This window comes from Xiphophorus couchianus, chromosome 19, assembly GCF_001444195.1.
Source record: "Xiphophorus couchianus chromosome 19, X_couchianus-1.0, whole genome shotgun sequence".
NCBI lineage: Eukaryota > Metazoa > Chordata > Actinopteri > Cyprinodontiformes > Poeciliidae > Xiphophorus > Xiphophorus couchianus.
The window spans coordinates 21,228,876-21,253,030 of NC_040246.1; the positions used below are offsets into that span (position 1 = coordinate 21,228,876).

The window sequence follows — 24,155 nt, forward strand, 5'->3', positions numbered from 1 at the left end:
TTTTCTAATTACCTGAATGAAACCCATATGTTTACATTCGTTTTTGTCTATTCTGTAGGATTTTGTTTTTTGAATTTTAAGATTCAAGATCTCATTTACTAGAGATCTTGTTTGTTTTGTTTGATTATTTTGCTAAAAACAAACAGAAATTACAATCAATTATAATACAAGTAATTAAAATATTTGGCTCCATAAAATTAGTTAATAAAATATGGCCTTAAAACAAGGTCAGGTTTTTTGTTGTTGTTATTGTAATTTTGTGTTATATAACTAAATAAGTTGAACTAAGCCGCACAAATGTACATCTAAAGATGTTTTTTTTATGTTTGGTAACATGTATAAAGAACACACAACATAAAAAGCAAATGGAAAAAATACATTAGAAAATTAAAGAATCATAAGATATGATCGATTTTTCATTAAAACAACTAATATAATCATGTCAAGGTTGTAACATTCAGTTTAATCGGCAGATGTTGTTTTAAAAAGAAGCAATAATAAAACTGTAAAATAAATAAATAAACGAGGTCTTTTTACGCTGTTTTGTGTTGTTATTTTAAACGCTAAGAGAATCGGTCTTTTTCCAACTTTTGTCACTTAAGTCTGACAAATAAAAGTAAGTCACCAAACACAGTTTTCCAACACGTTGTGTGTATTTATAATTTTTCATTGCTGATATAAGAGGATGGAAGCTGGTGATAGCAGGACACAAAAATTAAGACTTCCTGAAAAGATGAGAGTGTAGACTTTTTGGTAAATCCTGTTCTAATGTAAAATATGACAGATTACTGGATTAAGGAAATTTATAGTATACTACATGCTATCACACATAACATTTTTTGAGAATTTGGAAACAGTTGCTCTTTATTTCCCAAAGTTATGGGGGGAGGAGAGGAGAGAATGGATATTTCAGCTGAATATCCATATAATGCCTGAAATTATTTGCCAAAGTTAAAAAAGGGAACCAAATATTTTAGCCGCCTGATATAATCCGTTCCCACTCTATAACATGGGAATAAATTAATTTATCAGCAAGTCTTTAACTGTGTCTGTTCCTGACACTGATAAGTTTTTTCAATTGGTGGGCTTCCCACACATGCCTGATGGAACCACCTCAGGCACATGTCACACTGGATCTAGGAAAGAAACCAAAAATATAAGGCTTTCTTTTTAGAAAAATATGTCTTTACAATTACAATATACAATCAATCATTTTAGATTCCCTTATTTTCCAACTGCTGGAGGATCACAAGGGGAAATAACCAAAATACAAACACAAAGGAGTAAGTAGACTAAAGAAACCTAATTAAAACACATGAAAATAACTAGAAACAAGAAATAAACATAATTTGAATCACCAATGAAGAACAGATGTGGAAAACAACGCAGAGTTAAATGGAAACAACTAAGGAACAGAGGAATCTGAGGAGAACGCCGGCAGCAGAGTAGAAACCTTGGGGGACGCTGGCGGCAGAGCGGGAACCTTGGGGATGTGTCCCATCCTGGCTGACCTCCTGAGCCTTGTTGCAGGTCCTGTTGACCTCCCAGCCGACCTCCTGACCTGGCTGGGAGGTCGATGGGACCGGCAACACTGGCAGCGGAGCAAGTACCTGCCGTCAGAAGAGGAGGAACCTGGAGGCCAATGGGACCCACGACGAAGCTCCGGTGGATGATGGGACCCTCAATGAAGCCTTGGAGGTCAGTCCGGAGACCAACAAGACTCGCTATGAAGCCTTGGAGGTCAGTCTGGAGACCAACAAGACTCGCTATGAAGCCTTGGAGGTCAGTCTGGAGACCAACAAGACTCGCTATGAAGCCTTGGAGGTCAGTCTGGAGACCAACAAGACTCGCTATGAAGCCTTGGAGGTCAGTCTGGAGACCAACAAGACTCGCTATGAAGCCCTGGAAGTCGGGCAGGAAACCAATGGGACTCGCTATGAAGCCCTGGAGGCAGGCCGGGAGACCAACGGGACTCGCCACCAAGCCCTGGAGGTCAGCCCGGAGACCAACAAGACTCGCTATGAAGCCTTGGAGGTCAGTCTGGAGACCAACGGGACTCACTATGAAGCCCTGGAAGTCGGGCAGGAAACCAACGGGACTCGCCACCAAGCCCTGGAGGTCAGCCCGGAGACCAACAAGACTCGCTATGAAGCCTTGGAGGTCAGTCTGGAGACCAACGGGACTCACTATGAAGCCCTGGAGGTCGGGCAGGAGACCAATGGGACTCGCTATGAAGCCCTGGAGGTCGGGCAGGAGACCAGTGGGACTCGCCATGAAGCCCTGGAGGTCAGTCCGGAGACCAACAAGACTTGCTATGAAGCCCTGGAGGTTGAGCAGGAGACCAACAAGACTCACTATGAAGCCCTGGAGGTCAGCCCAAAGACCAAAGGACTCGCCACCAAGCCTTGGAGGTCAGCCCGGAGACCAACGGGACTCACTATGAAGCCCTAGAGGTCAGCCCGGAGACCAACGGGACTCGCTATGAAGCCCTAGAGGTCAGCCCGGAGACCAACGGGACTCGCTATGAAGCCCTAGAGGTCAGCCCAGAGACCAAAGGACTCGCCACCAAGCCTTGGAGGTCAGCCCGGAGACCAACGGGACTCACTATGAAGCCCTAGAGGTCAGCCCGGAGACCAACGGGACTCGCTATGAAGCCCTAGAGGTCAGCTGGGAGACCAACAGGACTCGCTACAAAGCCCTAGAGGCTTTGTAGGGAGGCACTGCTGGCCCCAAGCTCCTCATCCGAAGCCTAACTAAAATAAAAACAAAACTAGAGTTCATAATATAAATAAGTGTCTGATGACCTGGCGACAAAGGAATCGTCTGGTGATGAAGGAGACCTGAGTACGATGGTCTCAAGTTCCCATGGCACCGCAGTCCTGCGGGCCTCAAGCTCTCCCTCTCCTGCCAACAACTTTCAAGGGTTAAGCTCTTCCGCCATCAGGCCCCAGGTGTCAAGCTCCGCAGTCCTGTTGTCCTCAATCTTTTCTGCTACTGATGATCAAGCATGAAGCTTGGAGCCCTCATGGTACTTCTTAATTTAGAAGTACCATCTTTCAACCCAGTACCTAAGAGTGTCTGTCTGGTACATTTTCAGAAGTGTATTGGAGAAGCCTCTGGTCCCACGACTGCATACAGGCGACTGATTCCGTGGCTGGTCTGAAACCCACTGGCTGGCTTCGTGGGTTTCTTCTTCAAATGGCTGCTGGTTCTGCTGGTCCACTTCAAGCTCCAGGTCGGTGTTTTCCTGCTCAAAGTTGGTGTTCATGCACTGCAGGGTGGTGATTTTCTGCTCGAAGGTGGTACTTTTTTGCTCCAGAGCAGGGTTTTTCTGCTCCAGGATATTTTGTTCCTTCTCCTGGGCTATGTTTGTCTGACCCAGGGCGGTGCTTTCCTGCTCCAGGGCAGTGTTTATTTGCTCCAGGGTATTTTTTTCCTGCTTCAGGGCGATATTTTTCTTCTCCAGGGCGGTGTTTACTTGCTCCAGGATGGTGCTTTTCTCCACCAGAGCAGACTCTTCCTTCTCCAGGATAGCTTTTTCCTTCTCCAGGGCGGTGTTTACTTGCTCCAGGGTGGTGCTTTTCTCCACCAGAGCAGTATTTTCCTTCTCCAGCATAGCTTTTTCCTTTTCCAGGGAGGTGTTTACTTGCTCCAGGATGGTGCTTTTCTCCACCAGAGCAGTCTTTTCCCTCTCCAGGATAGCTTTTTCCCTCTTCAGAGCGGTGTTTACTTGCTCCAGGGTGGTGCTTTTCTCCACCAGAGCAGTCTTTTCCTTCTCCAGGATTGCTTTTTCCTTCTCCAGGGAGGTGTTTACTTGCTCCAGGGTGGTGCTTTTCTCCACCAGAGCAATCTTTTCCTTCTCCAGGATAGCTTTTTCTTTCTTCAGGGCAGTGTTTACTTGCTCCAGGGTGGTGCTTTTCTCCACCAGAGCAGTCTTTTCCTTCTTCAGGGCAGTGTTTACTTGCTCCAGGGTGATGCTATTCTCCACTAGAGCAGTCTTTTCCTTCTCCAGGATAGCTTTTTCCTTTTCCAGGGAGGTGTTTACTTGCTCCAGGATGGTGCTTTTCTCCACCAGAGCAGTCTTTTCCCTCTCCAGGATAGCTTTTTCCCTCTTCAGAGCGGTGTTTACTTGCTCCAGGGTGGTGCTTTTCTCCACCAGAGCAGTCTTTTCCTTCTCCAGGATTGCTTTTTCCTTCTCCAGGGAGGTGTTTACTTGCTCCAGGGTGGTGCTTTTCTCCACCAGAGCAATCTTTTCCTTCTCCAGGATAGCTTTTTCTTTCTTCAGGGCAGTGTTTACTTGCTCCAGGGTGATGCTATTCTCCACCAGAGCAGTCTTTTCCTTCTTCAGGGCAGTGTTTACTTGCTCCAGGGTGGTGCTTTTCTCCACCAGAGCAGTATTTTCCTTCTCCAGGATAGCTTTTTCCTTCTTCAGGGCAGTGTTTACTTGCTCCAGGGTGGTGCTTTTCTCCACCAGAGCAGTATTTTCCTTCTCCAGGATAGCTTTTTCCTTCTTCAGGGCAGTGTTTACTTGCTCCAGGGTGGTGCTTTTCTCCACCAGAGCAGTCTTTTCCTTCTTCAGGGCAGTGTTTACTTGCTCCAGGGTGGTGCTATTCTCCACCAGAGCAGTATTTTCCTTCTCCAGGATAGCTTTTTCCTTCTCCAGGGTGGTGTTTATTTGCTCCAGGGTGGTGCTATTCTCCACCAGAGCAGTATTTTCCTTCTCCAGGATAGCTTTTTCTTTCTTCAGGGCAGTGTTTACTTGCTCCAGGGTGGTGCTTTTCTCCACCAGAGCAGTATTTTCCTTCTCCAGGATAGCTTTTTCCTTCTTCAGGGCAGTGTTTACTTGCTCCTGGGTGGTGCTTTTCTCCACCAGAGCAGTATTTTCCTTCTCCAGGATAGCTTTTTCCTTCTTCAGGGCAGTGTTTACTTGCTCCAGGGTGGTGCTTTTCTCCACCAGAGCAGTATTTTCCTTCTCCAGGATAGCTTTTTCCTTCTTCAGGGCAGTGTTTACTTGCTCCAGGGTGGTGCTTTTCTCCACCAGAGCAGTCTTTTCCTTCTTCAGGGCAGTGTTTATTTGCTCCAGGGTGGTGCTATTCTCCACCAGAGCAGTCTTTTCCTTCTCCAGGATAGCTTTTTCCTTCTTCAGGGCAGTGTTTACTTGCTCCTGGGTGGTGCTTTTATTCTCCAAAGGGGTGTTTATTTGCTTCAAGGCAGTATTTTCCTGCTTCACAGTATTTTTTTCCTTTTCCAAGGTGCTATTTTTTTGCTCCAAGGCGCTTTTTTCCTGTTCCAATGAAGTGTTTTTCTGACCCAAGTTGGTGTTTTCCTGCTTGAGGGCGGTGTTTATCTGCTCCAGGGTAGTGTTATCCTCCTTTATAGTTCTGGTTACGTCGAATAGTTTTTGTAATTCCTCGTCTTTGTCCTGGAGCAGCTTGTCTTTTTCAAGGGCAGCTTTTTCTAAGCTTATAACTTGAATTTTCAGCTCCTCATTTCCTTTAATTAGAGTCTGTCTCTCAATAGACATCATGCAAATTTCTTTCAAGACACCGTGGAGCTTCTGTGTCTCTCTAGCTAAGGTTTGTTGAATATTTTCATTCTCAGAAACAGAAGTTGATGCCTTACTGCTCTGACTCATTGTTTATCCCTTTTGTATGAACAAATCCAAAAACTGCTCAATGTTTTCTTTTATTTGTTTGTTAGGATTTGTCTTTTTATCTTGAAAAGCTTTTGATTTCAATCTCTTATTGGGAAAAAATCCTTCTAGTTGCTCTCTCGCTGTCTTCCTCAATGGTTATGACCAGAATTCAAGAATGCAGCTTTGTGATGCATTCTAGCTCCACAAAGTGGAGTGTCTTTGTGACATCAATTTACGTGATGTCACAAATTGATGTCACTACCTCAGCAGAACAGCTAGAAAACTGCTGAAGTTTGAATAAAAACAAACTTTGCGGCTGAATGCAGCTCGGCTTAGCTGACGGCTATTGGAGAAAATTCAGCTTGTAATATATCACCAAGGCTGAAATCGGCACTTACTTTTAATACTTTAAAAAATATATTTTCCTCGTAAATGTAGCTATGGTAGTTGTTTGAATAAGGTTTCTAGAAAAAAGCATGAAAATCTGTTTAGGATTTAGCTAGTTATAATTAATTAAATGCGCTAACACTTAATTGTACCTCAAACGTACAACGCTGAGTGGAGCGGGCGACCACTCCAAGATGGCGGCCCTACGTCACGTCGGCGACAGTAGGCAAGAGCGGTCCATGAGGCGCCTATTCTTTTATTGTGTCTATGGCTCAACCTCTCTCTAGCTAAGAAAGGTTGGTGGAATCAAATAATGTTCTCACTCTTTGGTTACTTAGCAACTCACTCATTCTTTGGTTACCTAGCAACAGCCTGTTGAGTCACTTGCGCAGCAGCAGTTTCTGGTTTTGCCTGCATTCCTCATAATTGCTTAGAAATAAAAAAAGAAGTTAAAAGACATTGTGGTGTGAAAACTATGGATAAAACAAGAAAGTATTCCAAATATTTAAAACAGAAAAACTAACAAAAAATTATTGATACAGATGTAAGACACTAATTTCATGATATTGTAATATTGTTCAGCCTTACCATAATTAGACTATTTCAGTATTTAAAATTAATTTTAATTAGTTATTATTTAGGATTATTTTCTGAGAAATTGAGTTTGATTAGTTTGAATGTAATTACTGAAATTTGTGGTTTGGGTAATGTTATCATTAACCAAATATACATGAGTTACAACAACATTTCATTTCCCTTTGGGCTCAGTAAAGTTGAATTTTGACGGCAAAATTTTACCAAGTATTTTCTTTGGCCAGTTTCTAGTGAAAATATCTTAGTACACTTAAAATAAGACAAAACTGACTAATGAGCAACTTTTAAGAAAGATATTCCTTAAAATTGCTGAAGAATTATTAGTTCCATTGACAGAATATGATATTTAAAACAAAACATTTTCCCCAGTCATAAGTGAAATAATCTGCCAGTGGAACTAATATTTTTTCATCAATATTAAGGAATCACTGATTTAAAACAAGCTCCTTTATCTTTCTGAAAAGTTACTCATAAGTTAGTTGTGTCTTATCTTAAGTGCACTAAGATGTTTGCACAATAAACTAAACCAAAACTACTTGGTGAGATTTTGTGTTTTTGCAGTGAGGGAGCTGGAAACAATAGGAAATCATTTTTATTTCCAAAAGATTTGAAAAATTATGCTAAATTATGCAATAAAATAGAGCATACTGAAGTTCATAATTACAATGTGAAAAGTTTAATATGATTAATATGTCAGTTATTAGTTGGAAGAACAAACACCTGTGTGAGAAGAAAATTCCTCTTCGTAGGAAGCGATGGGGCTTCTGTCCACAAACCTTCTCTATTCTGTCCACCAGCTCCTGGTCGATTTTACTGCTGCCAAACCTCACTAAAAAAAAATAAAATAAGAGAAAGAATGTTTATCAATCCGCCATAATGGATTATCCCTCCCCTCAGACTTAGAGCTAACTGGACTCTCACCTATTAATTTGTCATAATCGACTCCCGTGGCGTTGGTGGTTGAAACGGTCCATGGATCCACTGTATCGTCCTCACCGGCTCCATCTGCTGCCGGGCCGTTGTTCGGCGCAGCATCGTTCACTGATGGTGGACATCCTGCTTTGTAGTCCTGACCAGTCATCTGTTTGTAGTCCATTTTCAGCTGCAGTAGCAGCTGGACAGCAGCATCAACCTCAGCCTGCAATAAATAAATAAAACAGGGGCAAAAATAACAACAATATCATCTATTAGGCAAAAAATAAAACCAATTGAAAGAACTTATCAGTGCTTTGCGTGTTTGCCTTAGGCTTCTGAGTTTGCTGTGGTGTGTTGTTTTATGTATGTTGTATAATGGTTAATAAATTACATTTTGAAAAATATGTTTGATATTTATCCTTACAGGACTTTAATATAAGGTAGCTATGGAAAATAGTTTAAATCCCAAGGCCCCTTGCCTTTGTGAAATGAAGAGCAAATGTTTCCAAAGCACAGTTAAAGACTTGCTGGTAAATTCATTTGTTCCCATGTTATAGAGTGGGAACGGATTATATCAGGTGGCTCAAATATTTGGTTCCCTCCCTTTAACTTTGGCAAATAATAATCAAATGTCACCAAATCCACAGGATTTGTTGCTGATGAAGAGGAAACTAAGAACAGTTAAAGAGATTGTGAGAAAAATAATTATTTCCCATGTTATGTATGGGGAACATGGTATTTCAGGCAGCTAAAATGTGTGGTTCCCCCTCATAACTTTGGCAAATAATGAGCAAATGTTTTCAAACCTACATGTTTTATTGTTGATGAATAGAGGAATAAACAGAGCTAAATACTTGCAGGTGAATTAATTTGTTCCCATGTTATGGAGAAGGAACGGATTATTTCAGATGGCTAAAATATGTGGTTCCCCCCTCATAACTTTGGCAAATAATGATTAAATGTCACCAAATCCACAGAATCTGTTGATGATGATGAGAGGAACAGACACAGTTAAAGACTTTTGGTAACTTAATTTGTTCCCATGTTATGGAGGGGGAACGAATTATTTCAGACAGCTATAATATATGGTTCTCCCCTCATAACTTTGGCAATTAAGAAGCAAATGGTATCAAATCCACAGGATTCATTGTTGATGAAGAGAGGAATAAGCACAGTTAAAGATTTTCTGGAAAATTAATTTGTTCCCATGTTATGGAGAGGGAAAGGATTATTTCAGGCAGCTGAAATATCCATTCTCTCCTCTCCTTTCCCCATAACTTTGGGAAATAAAGAGCAACTGTTTCCAAATTCTCAAAAAATGCTATGTGTGATAGCACGTAGTATACTATAAATTTCTTTACTCCAGTAATCTGTCATATTTTACATTAGAAAGGTATTTACCAGAAAGTGTACACTCTCATCTTTTCAGGAAGTCTTAATTTTTGTGCCCTGCTATCAGCAGCAATGAAAAATTATAAATACACACTACTTGTTGGAAAACTGTGTTTTGGTGACTTACTTTTATTTGTCAGACTTAAGTGACAAAAGTTGGAAAAAGACCGATTCTCTTTAAAATAACAACACAAAACAGGGTAAAAAGACCTCGTTTATTTATGTATTTTACAGTTTTATTATTGCTTCTTTTTAAAACAACAGCTGCCGATTAAACCGAATGTTGCAACCTTGACATGATTAACTGAGTTGTTTTACCGATAAATCGATCAGAAGAGCCGTGAAAATGGCCAGATCCGCCTCTCTGGCTGCAATGCGCGCTCCCGACACAAGGGGGACAGACTCTCACAGACCTCTCTGGTGCAGCCAATCAGATTACAGGACAGGGAGACGCAGGTTTCCGGCCTAACAAACGTCAACAGAGGAGAAGCGGTTACTCTCAGAGGCAGTTGTGCGTTAGCCTCTCACGATTCAGCTTTTATATCCCGTAAGTTGTTCTCTTGATTTAGAATGAATTTTAGACAGAAGTGTTTAGTTTACCGAGTAAAGAAACCCTTTAGGTCAACCGGGTTCTCGGTGTCGGTGCGGTGAATGCTAACTGTGGGTTCCTAATGCTAGCCTAGCCACCCGGCCGGGGCTGTTGGTACTTTCTACCAACGGTTGAAATATTTATCGCAACGAACACTTTTCTCTGGTGAATATCTTTTTCTGGCATCACCGAAAGCGACTCACGTTAGAATATATCTTTACTATGTTCAGTCTGCAGGTCATTAAAACATTAACCGTCTATATATAAATATTTTTAGTTTAGCTACAAAGATTTTGCATAGTTTTTATTAATTTTTTTAATGCCTACGTTATTGAAATAAAACTTCACATTTAAGCAGTTTTTTTTGTTTTGTAAAAATACTGTAATTACTTAAAATTGCCTCATTTGGGAAAAGTTTCAATGGATTAATGAAACATTGGAAAGATCATTTTAACTGAAAAAAACTTGTAACAGTTTTTTTTTTTAATTATTTGTTTGAATTTGACCTCAGCGAGTTTTGTGTTTAATCCCAGGAATTAGCATTCGCAGCAACATGACATCAGTTTACTGAGCTGCTCCTTCTTCAGACAGTACTTGCACCAAGATTTGGTTTGCGACGAATGAGGCCGACACACCGTCACCATGGAAACGGAGACAGTAAGATTATGCCTGTGGGAAAGTTGTGCAAAAAGCAGGTATACACGATGAGGAGAGATCAGGAGTGTTTTTATTTATTTTTAATTCTACAGGAAATGATTCCCATCTGGCAGAATAAGCCCCACGGAGCCGCCCGCAGCGTCGTCAGAAGGATAGGCTCCACTCTTCCTCTAAAGCCTCCACAGAGGGCATGTTTTCAGGTACGCTTCACATCCTGAGTTGCACTGTGTGTTTTTATCTACTCCACCTTAATATTTCTCCAATATGTTTTGATAACTGGGCATTTCCAGAATATGTGCGTATTGTCTTTGATCTCTACACATTTTGTCCAGTTACATGCAGTCGACGGTTCCTTTACAAATTAGAAATGATAAGAGGGGGTGTAAAAATACCTAACTTTCAATTTCCAGTCAAATTCTTCCCCATACTGGATCCTCTATCAGGATATTTAACTCCAATTCCCACATCTGTTATATATGCCAAATATTCTGCTTAATATCAGGTGAGAGCCTCTTTTATTAATTAAAAACCTCTTTTAGTTGGGTTCTTTTTTTATTATAATAGAACTAAAATATTGTCCTTTATTATTGGGATGCTTATTGAATCTGTGTTTTGCTGTTTTTAACCAATAAAACCACTTCTGGATGAGTAAAAATGGCGCGTCTTGCTCCACCAGGAACTGCCCGGTCTGCCCTCGCTCCGTCCGCTCGACGGCCCGTCGGTTCCGACCTTGGCTGACATCGCCTGGATCGTCGCAGACGAGGAGGAGACGTACGCCAGAGTCAGGTCCGAAATCCAAATCTGTTTCTGATTAAACAAATCCTGGTTTATGTACAAGGATTTGTACATAAAAGTACAAAATCCTTGAAAATTAGAAGTTTTCAAGATTTAGAAAGTGATTGATTTCTGTATAGAGTCCTTGAAACTCTATACTCAGAGTTTAGAGTATATATTAATATTCAAACTGCACAGTTTTGCAATATAGTACAATCTAATGTTTGATTAAAAGCCCAAATTAATAATGTTACAGTTGAAGCCAGATATTTTTACACACTTAAGAAAAAGACATACACATTTTTCTTCTCCATTTTTGAACTGAAATCAGACTAAATGTTTCTTCAGGTACCAAAATTATTCATATTTGCTAGATGAGAGAAAACTTAACAAGAACTTTTTTTTAAATTTAATTTTGAATATTTAATAATCCTAATGGATAAATGAGTTATTGATTTGTGCAATTGAAATACAAGTTGGATTATTTTTTATATGTTAAAGTTGTAAAATTTGTGTTTTTGTTCTCAGACCAGTCAGGTGTGCAGAGTGTGAGTGTTTTACATTTTAAAATGTAAAACTTTAGTTTACCTCATTCCTGCTGTAGAATACCATCATGAGCATCATTAACAGCAGCAATAAATTATATATAACAGTGAAGTTAAGCTGTTTTATCTTTTTTAGATTATTTTGTATTGTTCTTATCTCCAAAGTGCAGTGATGGAAAAGTTTGAAGACTTATCTTGAAAATGGTTGAAAAGTATTTTAATTTTACTGTGGAGAAAGTTTATAAACCTTGATATTGTGACAGTAAAGTTATATTTAATTAAACTCTACCTCTCAAACTTTTTGCCAACCAAATGTTCATTTTTTGGAACTTCTTTGTTCAACTGAAATACGTTAAATCGGAGGTTTTATGTGATAAACTTTGCTTCCTTTTTGATTTGATTGGTGCTAAACCATGAAGTGCTTTACAAAAAATAAAACATCAAATAAAACAGAAGGAAAGATAAAACAGCGTATGTGGAACGTAAAACAAATTAAAACAAACATGTCTTCGGCTGCTTTTTAAAAGTGACCTCCGTTCTCTGTGCAGAAGCGACTCGCGGCCCCTGAAACACGAGTGGCGGCCCACGCCGCTCCTCGTTCTGCACAGGAACTCGTCCGTGCCGAACTTCCGGCGGGAGGGGAAGCGGATGGAGGGTCTGAGGAAGCCGGGCGTGACGGCGCTGAACCGAACCACGGCGCTGCAGGAGGAGCTGAGCCGCCTCAGAGCGCAGATCGCCAAGATCGTTGCCAGCGACTCGGGTCAGTAACTCCAGAACAGAGTTATTATAGTTAAATAATACTAGCAAAAATAACAAAAACTGAATCTGAGAAAACATTTTTGTTAAATGAAATAATCTCAGTGTTCAGAGACTGATAACTCAGTTTTTAGAGGCTCACAACTCATTTCTTCTTGTTAGTTTTTCTTGCCTGTAGCTGAGCCTTCGTGTGACTCTCTGTGCTGCTGCCCAGTCAGCCGCCCTGATTCCCTGTAAGCCGTTTGGTGGTTTGGTGACTCGGCGCCGGTTTTTAGAGGCTCATAACAGTTTGTAGGTCTGCGATGGAAGATTATCCTCGCCTTTCTGCGGTAGCTGCACATCACATGACAGATAATTTAAAACATTTTCTCTTCAAAGTTTTCTGGTTGATTTGTATAAAAGGTTCCTGGAAGAATTTGACTTAGTTTTCAGTTCCAGACAAAAAAGTTTTAGGAAAAATGTTTGTACTTCCGTATCATATTTCCAGTTTTGTCCTAAAAAGATTCGTGTCTCCATTCATTTGTCGGCTTGTTTACCTGCTTTCTTCCAGTTTCTGTCTATTATTTCTTAAAGCCTGTACTCATTAAAATTCCTCTAATTGCACTAAATGACAATTATTGCTGGGCTTTTATCATTTATCATCAAAAACGTCATATCAGGATAAGAATTTAGATTTTGTTTACTCAATAAATTTCAATTAATGACTTTAAATAAAAAATAAGCTGATATCTAAAATGTTATTTTTATTTATGGATCTAGTACAAAAAGATAGATTCAAATTGGATCGGATCAAAAAAAAGTTTGAAATCGGATCTGAAGTCTTCAGTTTGTTCCATGAGAGCACCAATAAATGTCAATAAATTCAAAAATGTGATTAAAAATATAATTAAATGCAGTTTTAAGTACACTGCAAAAACACAAAATCTTGCCAAGTATTTTTGTCTAATTTCTAGTACAAATATTAGTTTACTTGAAATAAGACGAAACTAAATTAAAAAGCAACTTTTCAGCAAAGTCTTTGATTGCTTAATTACAGACCCTGCAATTAACTTAATTGAAAATTGTGATTCTCCCTCCAGACTCCAACCCGCTGACCCCTGAACTTCTCTCCCCCGACGACACCAGCATGGCGTTCTCCATGGCGCCGTTCGAGGCCGCCTCCTTCCAGCCGGCCGCCGCCGCCGCTCCCGCTTCCTTCGTCATCAGCGACGTCACTGAGGAGGAAGAGGAGGAGGACGACGAAGAGCCAGTGGAGGAAGATGAGAAGGACGTGGTCTCCGTCGTGTCAGAGCTGCTGCCCGACCCGCTGCCTCCTGTTTCCATGACGGCGTCGGCGACCTTCGACCTGGACCGGCCCAGCATGGAGTTCAGGGAGGCGGAGGAAGACACGGTGTCGCTGTCCAAGTCGACGAGTTTCGCCGACGTCATGGACATCCTGAAGGACATGAACAAGATGAAGATGAGCAAAGACAGGTGAGGAACGCGCAGAGCTCACCTGCAGCTTCCTGTTTGTTCTCCAGAATAAAACCAGATCCGATACAGGCGAGATAACGCAAGAATAAAACTTTAATATTAGAAAATAATGAGCAGGAAGTCCAACATGAAAATTTACTGAATTCATTATCAAACCTTTTCTTCTCATTAAAACACATTTTCCCTTATAATTTTAAGATGTTATTCTGGTAAAATTGTCTTTATTCTGATATTATGACTGTTTCTCATAATTAAACCAAAATTCTCATTGCAGGGCTCTGATACTCCGTCATACGGCAAACAGAAGGAGAGACTAAAAAAAGTTTTAGAAAATATTTTCTGTCATTTCTAATTTATTTCTTAAAAAGAAAACAGAAAAAAATTAATTAAAATCAAACCTAGATGGAAAAAAATCGATTAAAATCTAATCTGGTACGAAAAAAATCAATCGGATTTTTATGAGAAACGGATCTAAAATCTGATTAGGTATCAAAAAAAATTGATTAAAACCGTAATTGGGATGAAAATGATTAAATCAAATCTGGTACAAAAAATTTTATTCTATCAATTTTTTTTGTACAAAATCCGATTTAAATCTGGGATCAAAAGAAATTGATTGCAATTGTATCTAGTATGAAAAAAAAGATAAAAATTGGACGTGGTATGAAAAAAAATTACAATAAGATCTGGTACACAAGTGGATCAAAATGAGTCTTGGATGAATAAAATCTGGGGGGTTTTCCCGCGCCGCCGCCGCCGCCGCCGCCAGCGCTGACGATGCGTTGTCTCCGATGCGTTGTCTCCCAGGTACAGCCGCGGTTGCACGTCGCTCAGAGAGGAAGACTCCGCCACGCTGATTTCTGAAGCTCTGAGGAAAAAGTTTGTCCTGAAGGAAGAGGATTCTGCTGCTGCTGTGAAACGGAAGTAGCCACTTCCTGCTGCGCCACGTAAGTCAGTGGAGAGCTGAATTTTGTTTAGACTTTTCAATTTTTATTTTTAATTTTAGGCTTTTCAGTTTATTCCCACGGATCAGCAGCAGATCTGATCCCAGAACAAAAGACGGAGAAGAGATTAGAATCAAGATTCTTTTCTGGCTTTTTCTAAACTTGTTTTCCAAACTTTTTTTATTGTTTATTGGATCTAAATGAGGCAACTTGGCTGTTGATTTTCACCAGAAAAGATGCAATTTTTTTATTTTCATTCCCTTTTGCATCGTTGGATAAAATGTCTCTTGTGTCAAAGTGAAGAAAATAATTCTTTTTGATTCCAGAAACATTTTCATCTCTTTAAATTAGAATATGATTGAAACGTTGATTTATTTCAGCTCTAAAAAGTGGAACTTGTATAGATTGTTTGGTGACTATAGCTTGAAATATTACATCAAATCTATTTATTGTTGTTTTTACGCAGTAATTCATAAAAAAAAAAACTCCAATACTTCATCCCCTCACGAATACGTATAAGTTGGATTTTTTCCTTCCACTCAACTTTCCACTGATGTGTTAATACAGCAATTGTTTTCTTTAGCAGTTAGCTTTAGTAGCTTGTTTGATGGATTTCTGATAACAGACTAAAAGATTAAAATCTTCTTTTATTGCTCTGATGTAATAAACAAGCAGGAATAAATCTTGAAGGATGAATCATATATATATTTTTTTATTTATGTGGCAGGGGCAGTACACATTAACATGTCTGTAAATGCACTAGAATTGGCCAAAGGGCTATTTTTTCATCTGTTCTGCTAAAAACAAACAATAGTTACACAAAATAACATTAAAATGACCAAACTGCACACATTTTCTGAACAGTAAATATAAAATAAAGGAAAGTACAACACAATTATTAAAATAAAATATAAGAAATAATTAAAACTAAACCGTTCCACTTTTTAAAACTGATAAATGTGCGATTGTATTCTAATTTATGGAGTTGAATTTGTTGTTTTGACTGTTAGAAAACCAAGCGAAACCTGACCTGGGTGTTTTTTGTTAGCAGTAAAGTTAGTAGTTAATGCTTTAATTCAACAGTAAACAAGCTGATCTACCTAATAAAATGTGTGTTTACATCATTCTGAGCCCTATTTGAACAAAATGAGTTCAGTTTTTGTAAAAAAAAAAAACAAAACAAAACAAACAGACTATTCCCATGTTGGTTGAGATTCTCCTGAATCTGTCCAGGATTTTTTTGTTTCCCCAAATAAAGATTCTCTGTCTTTATTGGTCATTTGGATGTTTTAAAGAATGGAAATCTGTTTGTTTTTTTCTCTTCTTGGCACTACAGCGCTCATTTTTTGTTTTTTATCCTAACTGAGGTGAAATGTGTCATAAACATCCCACAGCATTCTTGGTTAAAGGGAACCTCCTGGTTTTGTTTGGAGTTTTCCTGCCATAGAATGAGTGTGTAACTCTTGTACCTCATCAAAATGTGTTTATTCTGTTTTTGTTGATTTTAATGGTTTTGTTTTTTCATGCAAGTAACTGTAAATAAAGGTTGTGCGACTGTTTTCAAAATGATTGCGTCTTTCTGATTATTGTGTAGTAACAGAGTGTAACCACATGGGGGCAGTGCAACCAAAACAAATAATTTTAAATATTCAAAATTAAAGTGTTTATTTTTCTTTTTCATGATGGGTTTGAAAATAGACAAAATTTGAGAATAATACTGTAAAAACATTTTTTTAAATATTGACTGTTTTGATGAGTACCTGAGTCGCCTTTTTACCAAAAAGCTTTTTTATTCTTTGAGTATTTTTTATTGCGATTGCTTTAAAATTTTTCTTGAGTAAAATATATCTTGAAGTTGTGCTATTCTTACTTGAGATAAAAAAGAAATTGGGTACCAAAACTCAAATAGTTGCACATTTTTACATATTCTGGAGTACAAAACATTCCTGAAATTAATTTTTTTTTAAATGTGTTGCTTAATAAATGATGAAAATGATGTTGATTAAATTAAATTTGTATATAATACCGACAGTTTTATATAAACTGACCTGAGCTGAATTGAATTAACATCAGAGGTGTGTAGAGTACCCAGAAAATGTACTCAAGTAAAAGTAGCACTACTAATCAAATAAGAGTAAAAAGATTATTTGGTAAAAAGTTAATTCAAGTACTGAAATATCAAAATATTTAAAATTACATCATCGAGTTATATTATGTGGATATTTTGATATTTTAAGGACCAAAATGACAATTTATACAAAACAAAAAATGACAATCAGGCAAAAGAAAAATTGTCCAAACCAGTTTCTTTCAATAAAAAAAACGTAGTAAACTTTAACATAAACTGCAGGTGTGTCTGTGTCTGGTGAAGTTTTGGTTAAAACATGTTTGTTTTTCATTCAGTGGGTAGAAAATCCATAAATTTTACTCAAGCAAAAGAAGAAATACTTCATAATAAAATTACTCAAGTAAAAGTAAAAAGTACTGCGTAGTAAAAATGCCCAACTCTAACATTAAATGGAAGAAAATAAACATATTATTGGTAAAAAGCTTAAAGATGTCTCTCCCTGCTGGTTTTCTATGGAGTGAAAATAGTGTCAAAAAGATTTGTGTGTGCGTAAAATGATTTGTGCGTGCGTAACAGGATTTGTGCGTGTGTAAAACGATTTGTGCGTGTGTAAAAAGATTTGTGCGTGCGTAACAGGATTTGTGCGTGCGTAAAAAGATTTGTGCGTGCGTAACAGGATTTGTGCGTGCGTAAAAAGATTTGTGCGTGCGTAACAGGATTTGTGCGTGCGTAAAAAGATTTGTGCGTGCGTAACAGGATTTGTGCGTGCGTAAAAAGATTTGTGCGTGCGTAAAAAGATTTGTGCGTGCGTAACAGGATTTGTAAACCTTAAAAATAAAATACATGTTGAAAAAGTACACACAAATCACCTGGTACGCACACACAAAACTGCAGTTACACACAAATCCGGTTACGAGTGCACAACTATTTTTGAGACTCATTTCACGCCTCGGTGGAAGCTCCAAGATTTGTGTGTAGATGGTGCGTTTACATGCTAGTAAAAGCTGGGACATCTGAGTTTTCTTCGGAACTGTTTCTTTTTTCCACAGTTCAATACATATTTCTCTCTTTACTTGTCTCGTGGCTTAGACATATTTTTGTGAGAGAAAAATACATATGTCATTACACCCACGTCTACTTTTTAATACTATAAGATTGTTTATATATGAATCCGCATTTGGGACCTATTCAACTGTAATTACTTGGGTAAAAAATTCAACCACTAGGTGGCGGAAGTTTATTCCGCTCTGACTGGGAAAAGCCTTCATTCAAACTGAGAGAAGAAACAAGAGAATGGCGGGTCAGCCGAGTGATCATGTTCGTGGTTTACCGTCCGAAGTTAGTGGATGTTAAAATTTGCACGTTTTCCTGACCGTTGTAATGCGTATTTGTTAGATTATTTCAGATTACGTTTTACGTTTCAAGTAGTTCGACCCAAAGTTCTCGCCCTTCTATAGCAATAGCTCATGTCTACGTTAGCTAAGCTACTATTAGTCCTCGATTAGCATCGGTCCAGTTTAAAACAGTATCTTCCTGGCCCATTACAGCCATGTCTACGTTTATCACCCAGTCAGAGCGGAATAAACTTCCGCCACCTAGTGGTTGAATTTTTTACCCAAGTAATTACAGTTGAATAGGTCCCAAATGCGGATTCATATATAAACAATCTTATAGTATTAAAAAGTAGACGTGGGTGTAATGACATATGTATTTTTCTCTCACAAAAATATGTCTAAGCCACGAGACAAGTAAAGAGAGAAATATGTATTGAACTGTGGAAAAAAGAAACAGTTCCGAAGAAAACTCAGATGTCCCAGCTTTTACTAGCATGTAAACGCACCATCTACACACAAATCTTGGAGCTTCCACCGAGGCGTGAAATGAGTCTCAAAAATAGTTGTGCACTCGTAACCGGATTTGTGTGTAACTGCAGTTTTGTGTGTGCGTACCAGGTGATTTGTGTGTACTTTTTCAACATGTATTTTATTTTTAAGGTTTACAAATCCTGTTACGCACGCACAAATCTTTTTACGCACGCACAAATCCTGTTACGCACGCACAAATCTTTTTACACACGCACAAATCTTTTTACACACGCACAAATCATTTTACGCACACACAAATCTTTTTGACACTATTTTCACTCCATAGTTTTCCTGTGTAATTTGATTTCTCTCTGTCTAAATTTCCAGGATCAGCGCTGGCCCACATTCTTTCCCATTTCCTGTTCTTTCCCCGGATGATCCAGCTCCTCTGTGGTTCTCAGCCTACTTTCTGAGTCCTTGGCCTACTTTGTCCCTCGTCACCTCCGCCGTGGAGGTGAGGAAGAATGGATCCTTCTGCCAATTTTAGATGCAGGCAGATATCTTTGGAGGGCTCCGTTAATGGGACGTTGTGTCAAAATGAGGCCCTGGTGAACGGATAATTACCGGCTGAGCAACACTCAGTGGAGAACTTAAGAAAACAGATTAAAACATTATTAAAGCGAACTGTAACAAACGTTCTTTGACTTTACTCAAAATAAAGTTTAGGAAGAAAAATGTTGATGCAAAGCAGTGTATGGTTGCTACTTATGTTGCAAAAAAGACGAAAAGAATGAAATGTGTGAGACCGAGATGTTCATACGCAGCTCGGCTGAATGAAGCGCTACTAATGTGAAACTTAAGGAGTTTGTCGAGAGTTTATATTTCTAAACATAATCGCAAAATGTGAATTTTTCATCCCACATCGGACTCCGGTCGACTGTTTCTCTTTTCCCTTCTGGTATGGTTCCGCCATCTTTAATACTGTGTCGCTGACTCCACTTTCCGATTCTGCACGGAGTTTGCATGTTCTCCCTGTGCATGCGTGGGTTCTCTCTGGGCACTCCGGCTTCCTCCCACAGTCCAAAAACATGACTGTTTGGTGGTCTCTCCAAATTCTCCCTAGGTATGAATGTGTGCATGGTTGAGATAGGAACCAGCACCTCCCGACACCACTAGGGACAAGGCTGTTAGAAAATAGATGTATATACAGTATATGTATATATATATATATATATATATATATATATATATAGGATATTTTATATATATATATAAAATATCCACGCTTCTTTTAATAGAAGATTTCTGAGATTAATCTCAAAATTTGTAAGTTTCTATGGGTGGACATTTACTCTCTTTTTATATCTACAATGTCCCTAATAGTCCATTAAAGACCCTTTACTCCACCAAAGTAACCATGGTTACATTAGTGTATTTTTTGCTAGCGCTAGCATCATTGTGTTACCTGCTCAAACAGCTTCTTTGTTCAGCCTGAGGGCCATCTTCTTCAGCGTATCGTAGCAACAACAAGTTGAAAACACGGTGGATGAAAAAGGTCTGGGGGGAAAAACAAGAGCCTCTCGGCCGCCCACTCTTCCCCGAGTGTTACCCACGCGGCCCGCGACCCACCCCCACGTCATCAAGACACAAAACTCCTCTGACTCACAATGGCGGCAGCTCCACAAGGACTGCATCAGATCAATCCAAATCACTCCGCTGTTTCTATTTTTGGTCATCTGCGTCTCATTAAGTTACCATTTAAAGATGAGTGCTGAGTAAATCGTGTCCATGAGTGGAAGTGTAAATATTCTCTGATGTTAATTAGCAGCGCTAATTAACATCAGAGATGTGCTTTTAATGGATGACAACTTGTATTTAGAGTTGATTGTGAAATTCAAAAGATGTGACATCTGTGTTTTAATTGCTAAAGATCTCTGATTTAAAATAGCAAATTTTTACATTTTTATAGTGCCTCATATACGTAGTAGGAAGAAAAAGAAAAACATACTCTTGTACTTTTTAAATTTAAAAAAAGAAGCAATTCACATTTATTTTTTAGTTGTGACATATCCAAACATTTTTGCACTGATCTTGAATCCCACTTTTTTCATGTGACTAAAAAAGGACTCAAGACATTATATGCTATCAAAGTAACCGCAAAATGTAATTTTACGTTAAATTTGTATTATCATAAATGCAGAATTTGTCTTTGACAAACTAAAGTTTACAAAATCCATACCTAATATTACTCAATTTTTTCAGAACTAACATTTCTGAGTCCCTGAAAGTGATTAGTAATAAAAAAAGAGCAACATTCTTTCTAATTACAAAAATAATTTCCCAATCCTCTGATTTTTTTAGTCATTTATTCCACCTTGATTAATTTCTTTGGTATTCTTGTATTTCCTCTTCTTATTTATCTTGTTTAAATTCATCTTTTAATTATCTTATGAGTTTCATACATTATATCTTTGCTTTAATGCAAAACTTGCTTAACTTATTTTTGCACCAAAAATGTACAATAACAGAAAAAGTCACTAAATTTGTCACAAGAAGATGAAAATAAAGATAAGAAAAAAAGCCATTAAATATAGCGACAAAATCCACAACCTCATAGGCCACGCCCCTCAGAGTCTATTGGCTCCGCCCATTTTTGGTGGAATTTTTCAACATTTTTAGGGGGCGTGGCTATCCTTTCACAGTGCAATTAGTTACACATTCAGTGGGGGAAAAAAGCTGTGTAATTTAGATTTTTTTTTTTTTTGCAAATTAAAAATTTTAAAATGTGTCATACATCTGTATTGATTTGATTCTATATCAAGTTTGTTTGACCCAACTTGGCACTTCGTAAGATCGAACTCAACCTCAGTCAGGTTGTATTTTGAACGCCTGTAAAATCAAGTTTTAAGTCTTGCTGCCCACAATTGGATTTAGTTTGACTAAAACAGACATTTTCAATCCCGGTCTATCTAAATAAAAAGACCGTATAGTTTTTGACAAATATCTACTGTAGAAAATACGTTTTCGTGTTTAAAAAACATAATTTTATTTCTATTTTTTAGGTTTTAAACCGAGAAGATTCAACATTTATGATGATTTTTATAGAAGGCTACCTAATGCCTGTAATTCAAGTCAAACTTCTTGTTTGGGTGCACAATCTTGGCCTATAAAGTTGATTCTGATTTTGAAAAAACACATAATTTCCAACATAATGACAAAAACAACCTAAAAATATTACTGGTTGTTCTAGAGTCATTTTTTGAGGATGTTTGGTGCAATTATTCTATCAAAATAATCTGAAAAAGTCCTAAAAACCTGCATTTGTTATCATTACACCAATTGGTTGTTGATTACATGTTTTTTTTTATTATTCCCTTTATACATCCTAATTGAACCTTGTTGCAGTTGGTTTCTGCTCTTTTCAAACCTAATTGAAAGTAATATAATGTGTTTTTGAAGCTAAACTCTATTCAGATGCATTGAACAACATGTTGCAATTTCTCAAACTGTTATTTGGGCGCTGGATGCCATGTGAGCTGGACATCTAATAAATGTCCACTTAAGAAAACCCAATAAATTAGATTTTTGTAATTTCTTAAGATGCGGGTAAACAGGAGTGTCCTGAAAAGGTCGAATGAAAATAAACTAAATTCAATAAAAAGCTCCAGGAGCTTTCCTGAAATAAACGTCGACCATTTTAACCAATTTACCCAAATATAATTTTAGAACAAGCAGTGGCGCCATGCTGATGTTTCTGTCTGATCGATACATAAAAATGTAATCATGGCCAAACATTTTAGCAGAGACACAGATATTTTGTTTAGCTTCAATTTTAGTTTTGAAAACTCATTGAATGGAGAGTGGGGAGAAGCCATAATATTATGGAGCTAAATTGGGGCCATAAAGTTTGCTCAAAAGAAAAAAAAAAAGTTACATTTAAGAAAAGATTTTAAACAGAAAAAGACTGAAAATAAATATATAAAATCAATATAAGAAAAACCTGTTAATCAAAAAAGATTAGATTAGACCATAAATTCTGTTCAAAAGAAAAACAAAGGAACTGAAAAAGAAACTGAAAAGATTTGAAACAGAAAAAGAACTGAAAACAAATATTTGAACTGAAGATTAAGATCTAAAATTTAAAAAATATGTTTTGAAACTGAAAAAACCCCCAAGAAATTACTATTAGGTTTCAACGTTTTATTTTTGGATTGTAGAATTGTTTTTTCAGTTTTAAACTTTTTATGAGTTTACTTTTTTTTTTTTCTTTTGAACAAACTTTATGGTCGTAATTTAGCTCCATATAATACCAACTACACTGTTATGCAGCACATAATCTGAGCTAATGACTAAAACTTACGGTCGGAACTTGAACGCATTAATTTTTATTAATTACATAGAACGTGTTAAAATTTTACCGCTGAATCGCTTTTTTAAATCTACAAAAGTCACAACATGGAACCTTTATACTCCTGTTTCTGGTACGCCCGTAAATCTGACGCACAATCCGCATCGTAGCGATAGACGTAAAAGTCGCTTCTCTTGGGCCGCTGGAGTTAATTTTTGTTTCAAAACACGATCTGAAAAACACTATTGCGCGTGTTGAAGTAGTGCTACCAGGAGTTAGCATATCAGCGAAGCTCTTAAAGCCCAAAATAGCATCTCAATGCTAACCATGGATATTAGGACCATGTAGAATAAAATGGAGTAAATTTCTGCCACAAAACTCAAAAATATTGAGATTAATCTAGAAGAATTTCTAGAAAAAAAGATGTAACTTGGGAGTTTCAAAATTAAAATAAATACTTTTTGGAATTTTCTGAGTTTCAAATGTCGAATATTTTTTATTTTTCAAGCACAGAAATTTCCAAGTATTTTATAGAAAAATTTTGAGATTACTCTCAATGTATAATTTATTTGCAGAAAAAGAATCCCACCACTAAAAAAAACATATTACGAATATATTATTAGAATAAAACAATGGAGGATCCACATTGTTTGAACAGTTCATTTTAAAGACATCTCCTCTTTATAAGGTTAATCTATAAACATCCAACACACAGCCAGAATAAATAAACAGTAATAAATGTGTGACTCAAAGGTTGACCACATTTAAAGACACTGTATGACTTTCTTTACTCTCAGAAGAAGCTACAGTAATAAACTCCAGACGGGCAGCTGAAGGAATCCATCTTTAATAAATGAGATCGTGTGGGTAATGTTTTCCCGAAACATTAGTAAAATATTTCACTCCAGGGGAATTCTGTGAATGTACATATTGCATGTTTCATAAAGATTGCAATCATTTGCTTCTCTTTTTATTGAGCAATCCACATCATTTTATATTTATTGAGGTAATATTGTAACGTGACTCGTTTATTTTTAACACTTATTGTTTTGGCCTAACTCAAGCATGCATATGAAGAACACAAAGCAGTGGATGCTCTACAGAAAACAGTTTGTAATTTAGCACAGCTCCTATAATACTTCCAAATTTTACTGTTAAGTTCATTACAACAGAAAAGTTTTATTCTGGGAACGGTCAATGTAAATATTGTTTTTCTGGAATTTCACTCAATGATTGGTTACTCTCAGCTTTGGTTGTCCCTTGATACCAGTGG

The 24,155-nt window shown here is 37.8% G+C and overlaps 2 protein-coding genes across 6 annotated transcripts; one reads left to right on the forward strand and one right to left on the reverse strand.

Moving 5' to 3' along the window:
* Nucleotides 1–1,303: 1,303 nt before the first annotated feature.
* Nucleotides 1,304–2,323, reverse strand: LOC114134702 (actin cytoskeleton-regulatory complex protein sla1-like). Its single transcript, XM_028001462.1, has 2 exons — nucleotides 1,932–2,323; nucleotides 1,304–1,524 (listed from the first exon to the last, which is right to left on the reverse strand). The coding sequence occupies exons 1-2, from the start codon at nucleotides 2,272–2,274 to the stop codon at nucleotides 1,406–1,408; spliced, it is 462 nt and encodes a 153-aa protein (XP_027857263.1). The 5' UTR covers nucleotides 2,275–2,323; the 3' UTR covers nucleotides 1,304–1,405.
* A 7,008-nt stretch (nucleotides 2,324–9,331) lies between these two features.
* Nucleotides 9,332–19,269, forward strand: mtfr1l (mitochondrial fission regulator 1-like). Of its 5 annotated transcripts, none has more exons than XM_028001455.1 (8): nucleotides 9,332–9,470; nucleotides 10,046–10,169; nucleotides 10,262–10,369; nucleotides 10,846–10,955; nucleotides 12,037–12,248; nucleotides 13,324–13,717; nucleotides 14,525–14,664; nucleotides 18,922–19,269. In XM_028001455.1, the coding sequence occupies exons 2-7, from the start codon at nucleotides 10,155–10,157 to the stop codon at nucleotides 14,643–14,645; spliced, it is 960 nt and encodes a 319-aa protein (XP_027857256.1). In that variant the 5' UTR covers nucleotides 9,332–9,470; nucleotides 10,046–10,154; the 3' UTR covers nucleotides 14,646–14,664; nucleotides 18,922–19,269. The 5 variants fall into 5 exon arrangements, with proteins under 5 accessions (XP_027857256.1, XP_027857257.1, XP_027857255.1 ...); XM_028001456.1 differs by lacking the exon at nucleotides 18,922–19,269 and adding an exon at nucleotides 14,733–16,230; XM_028001454.1 differs by lacking the exon at nucleotides 18,922–19,269 and having other exon boundaries at nucleotides 14,525–16,230.
* The last annotated feature ends 4,886 nt before the right edge of the window (nucleotides 19,270–24,155 follow it).

Excerpts from the sequence above, each read along its gene's own strand:
- mtfr1l (XM_028001455.1), top strand. Across the intron at positions 12,249-13,323 it reads GATCGTTGCCAGCGACTCGG|ACTCCAACCCGCTGACCCCT; the intron begins GTCAGTAACTCC and ends TTCTCCCTCCAG. Across the intron at positions 13,718-14,524 it reads ATGAAGATGAGCAAAGACAG|GTACAGCCGCGGTTGCACGT; the intron begins GTGAGGAACGCG and ends GTTGTCTCCCAG.
- LOC114134702 (XM_028001462.1), bottom strand. The coding sequence starts at position 2,274 with ATGGCGAGTCCCACTGGTCTCCTGCCCGACCTCCAGGGCTTCATAGCG. Across the intron at positions 1,525-1,931 it reads CCTCCAGGGCTTCATAGCGA|CAAGGCTCAGGAGGTCAGCC; the intron begins GTCCCATTGGTT and ends CAGGACCTGCAA.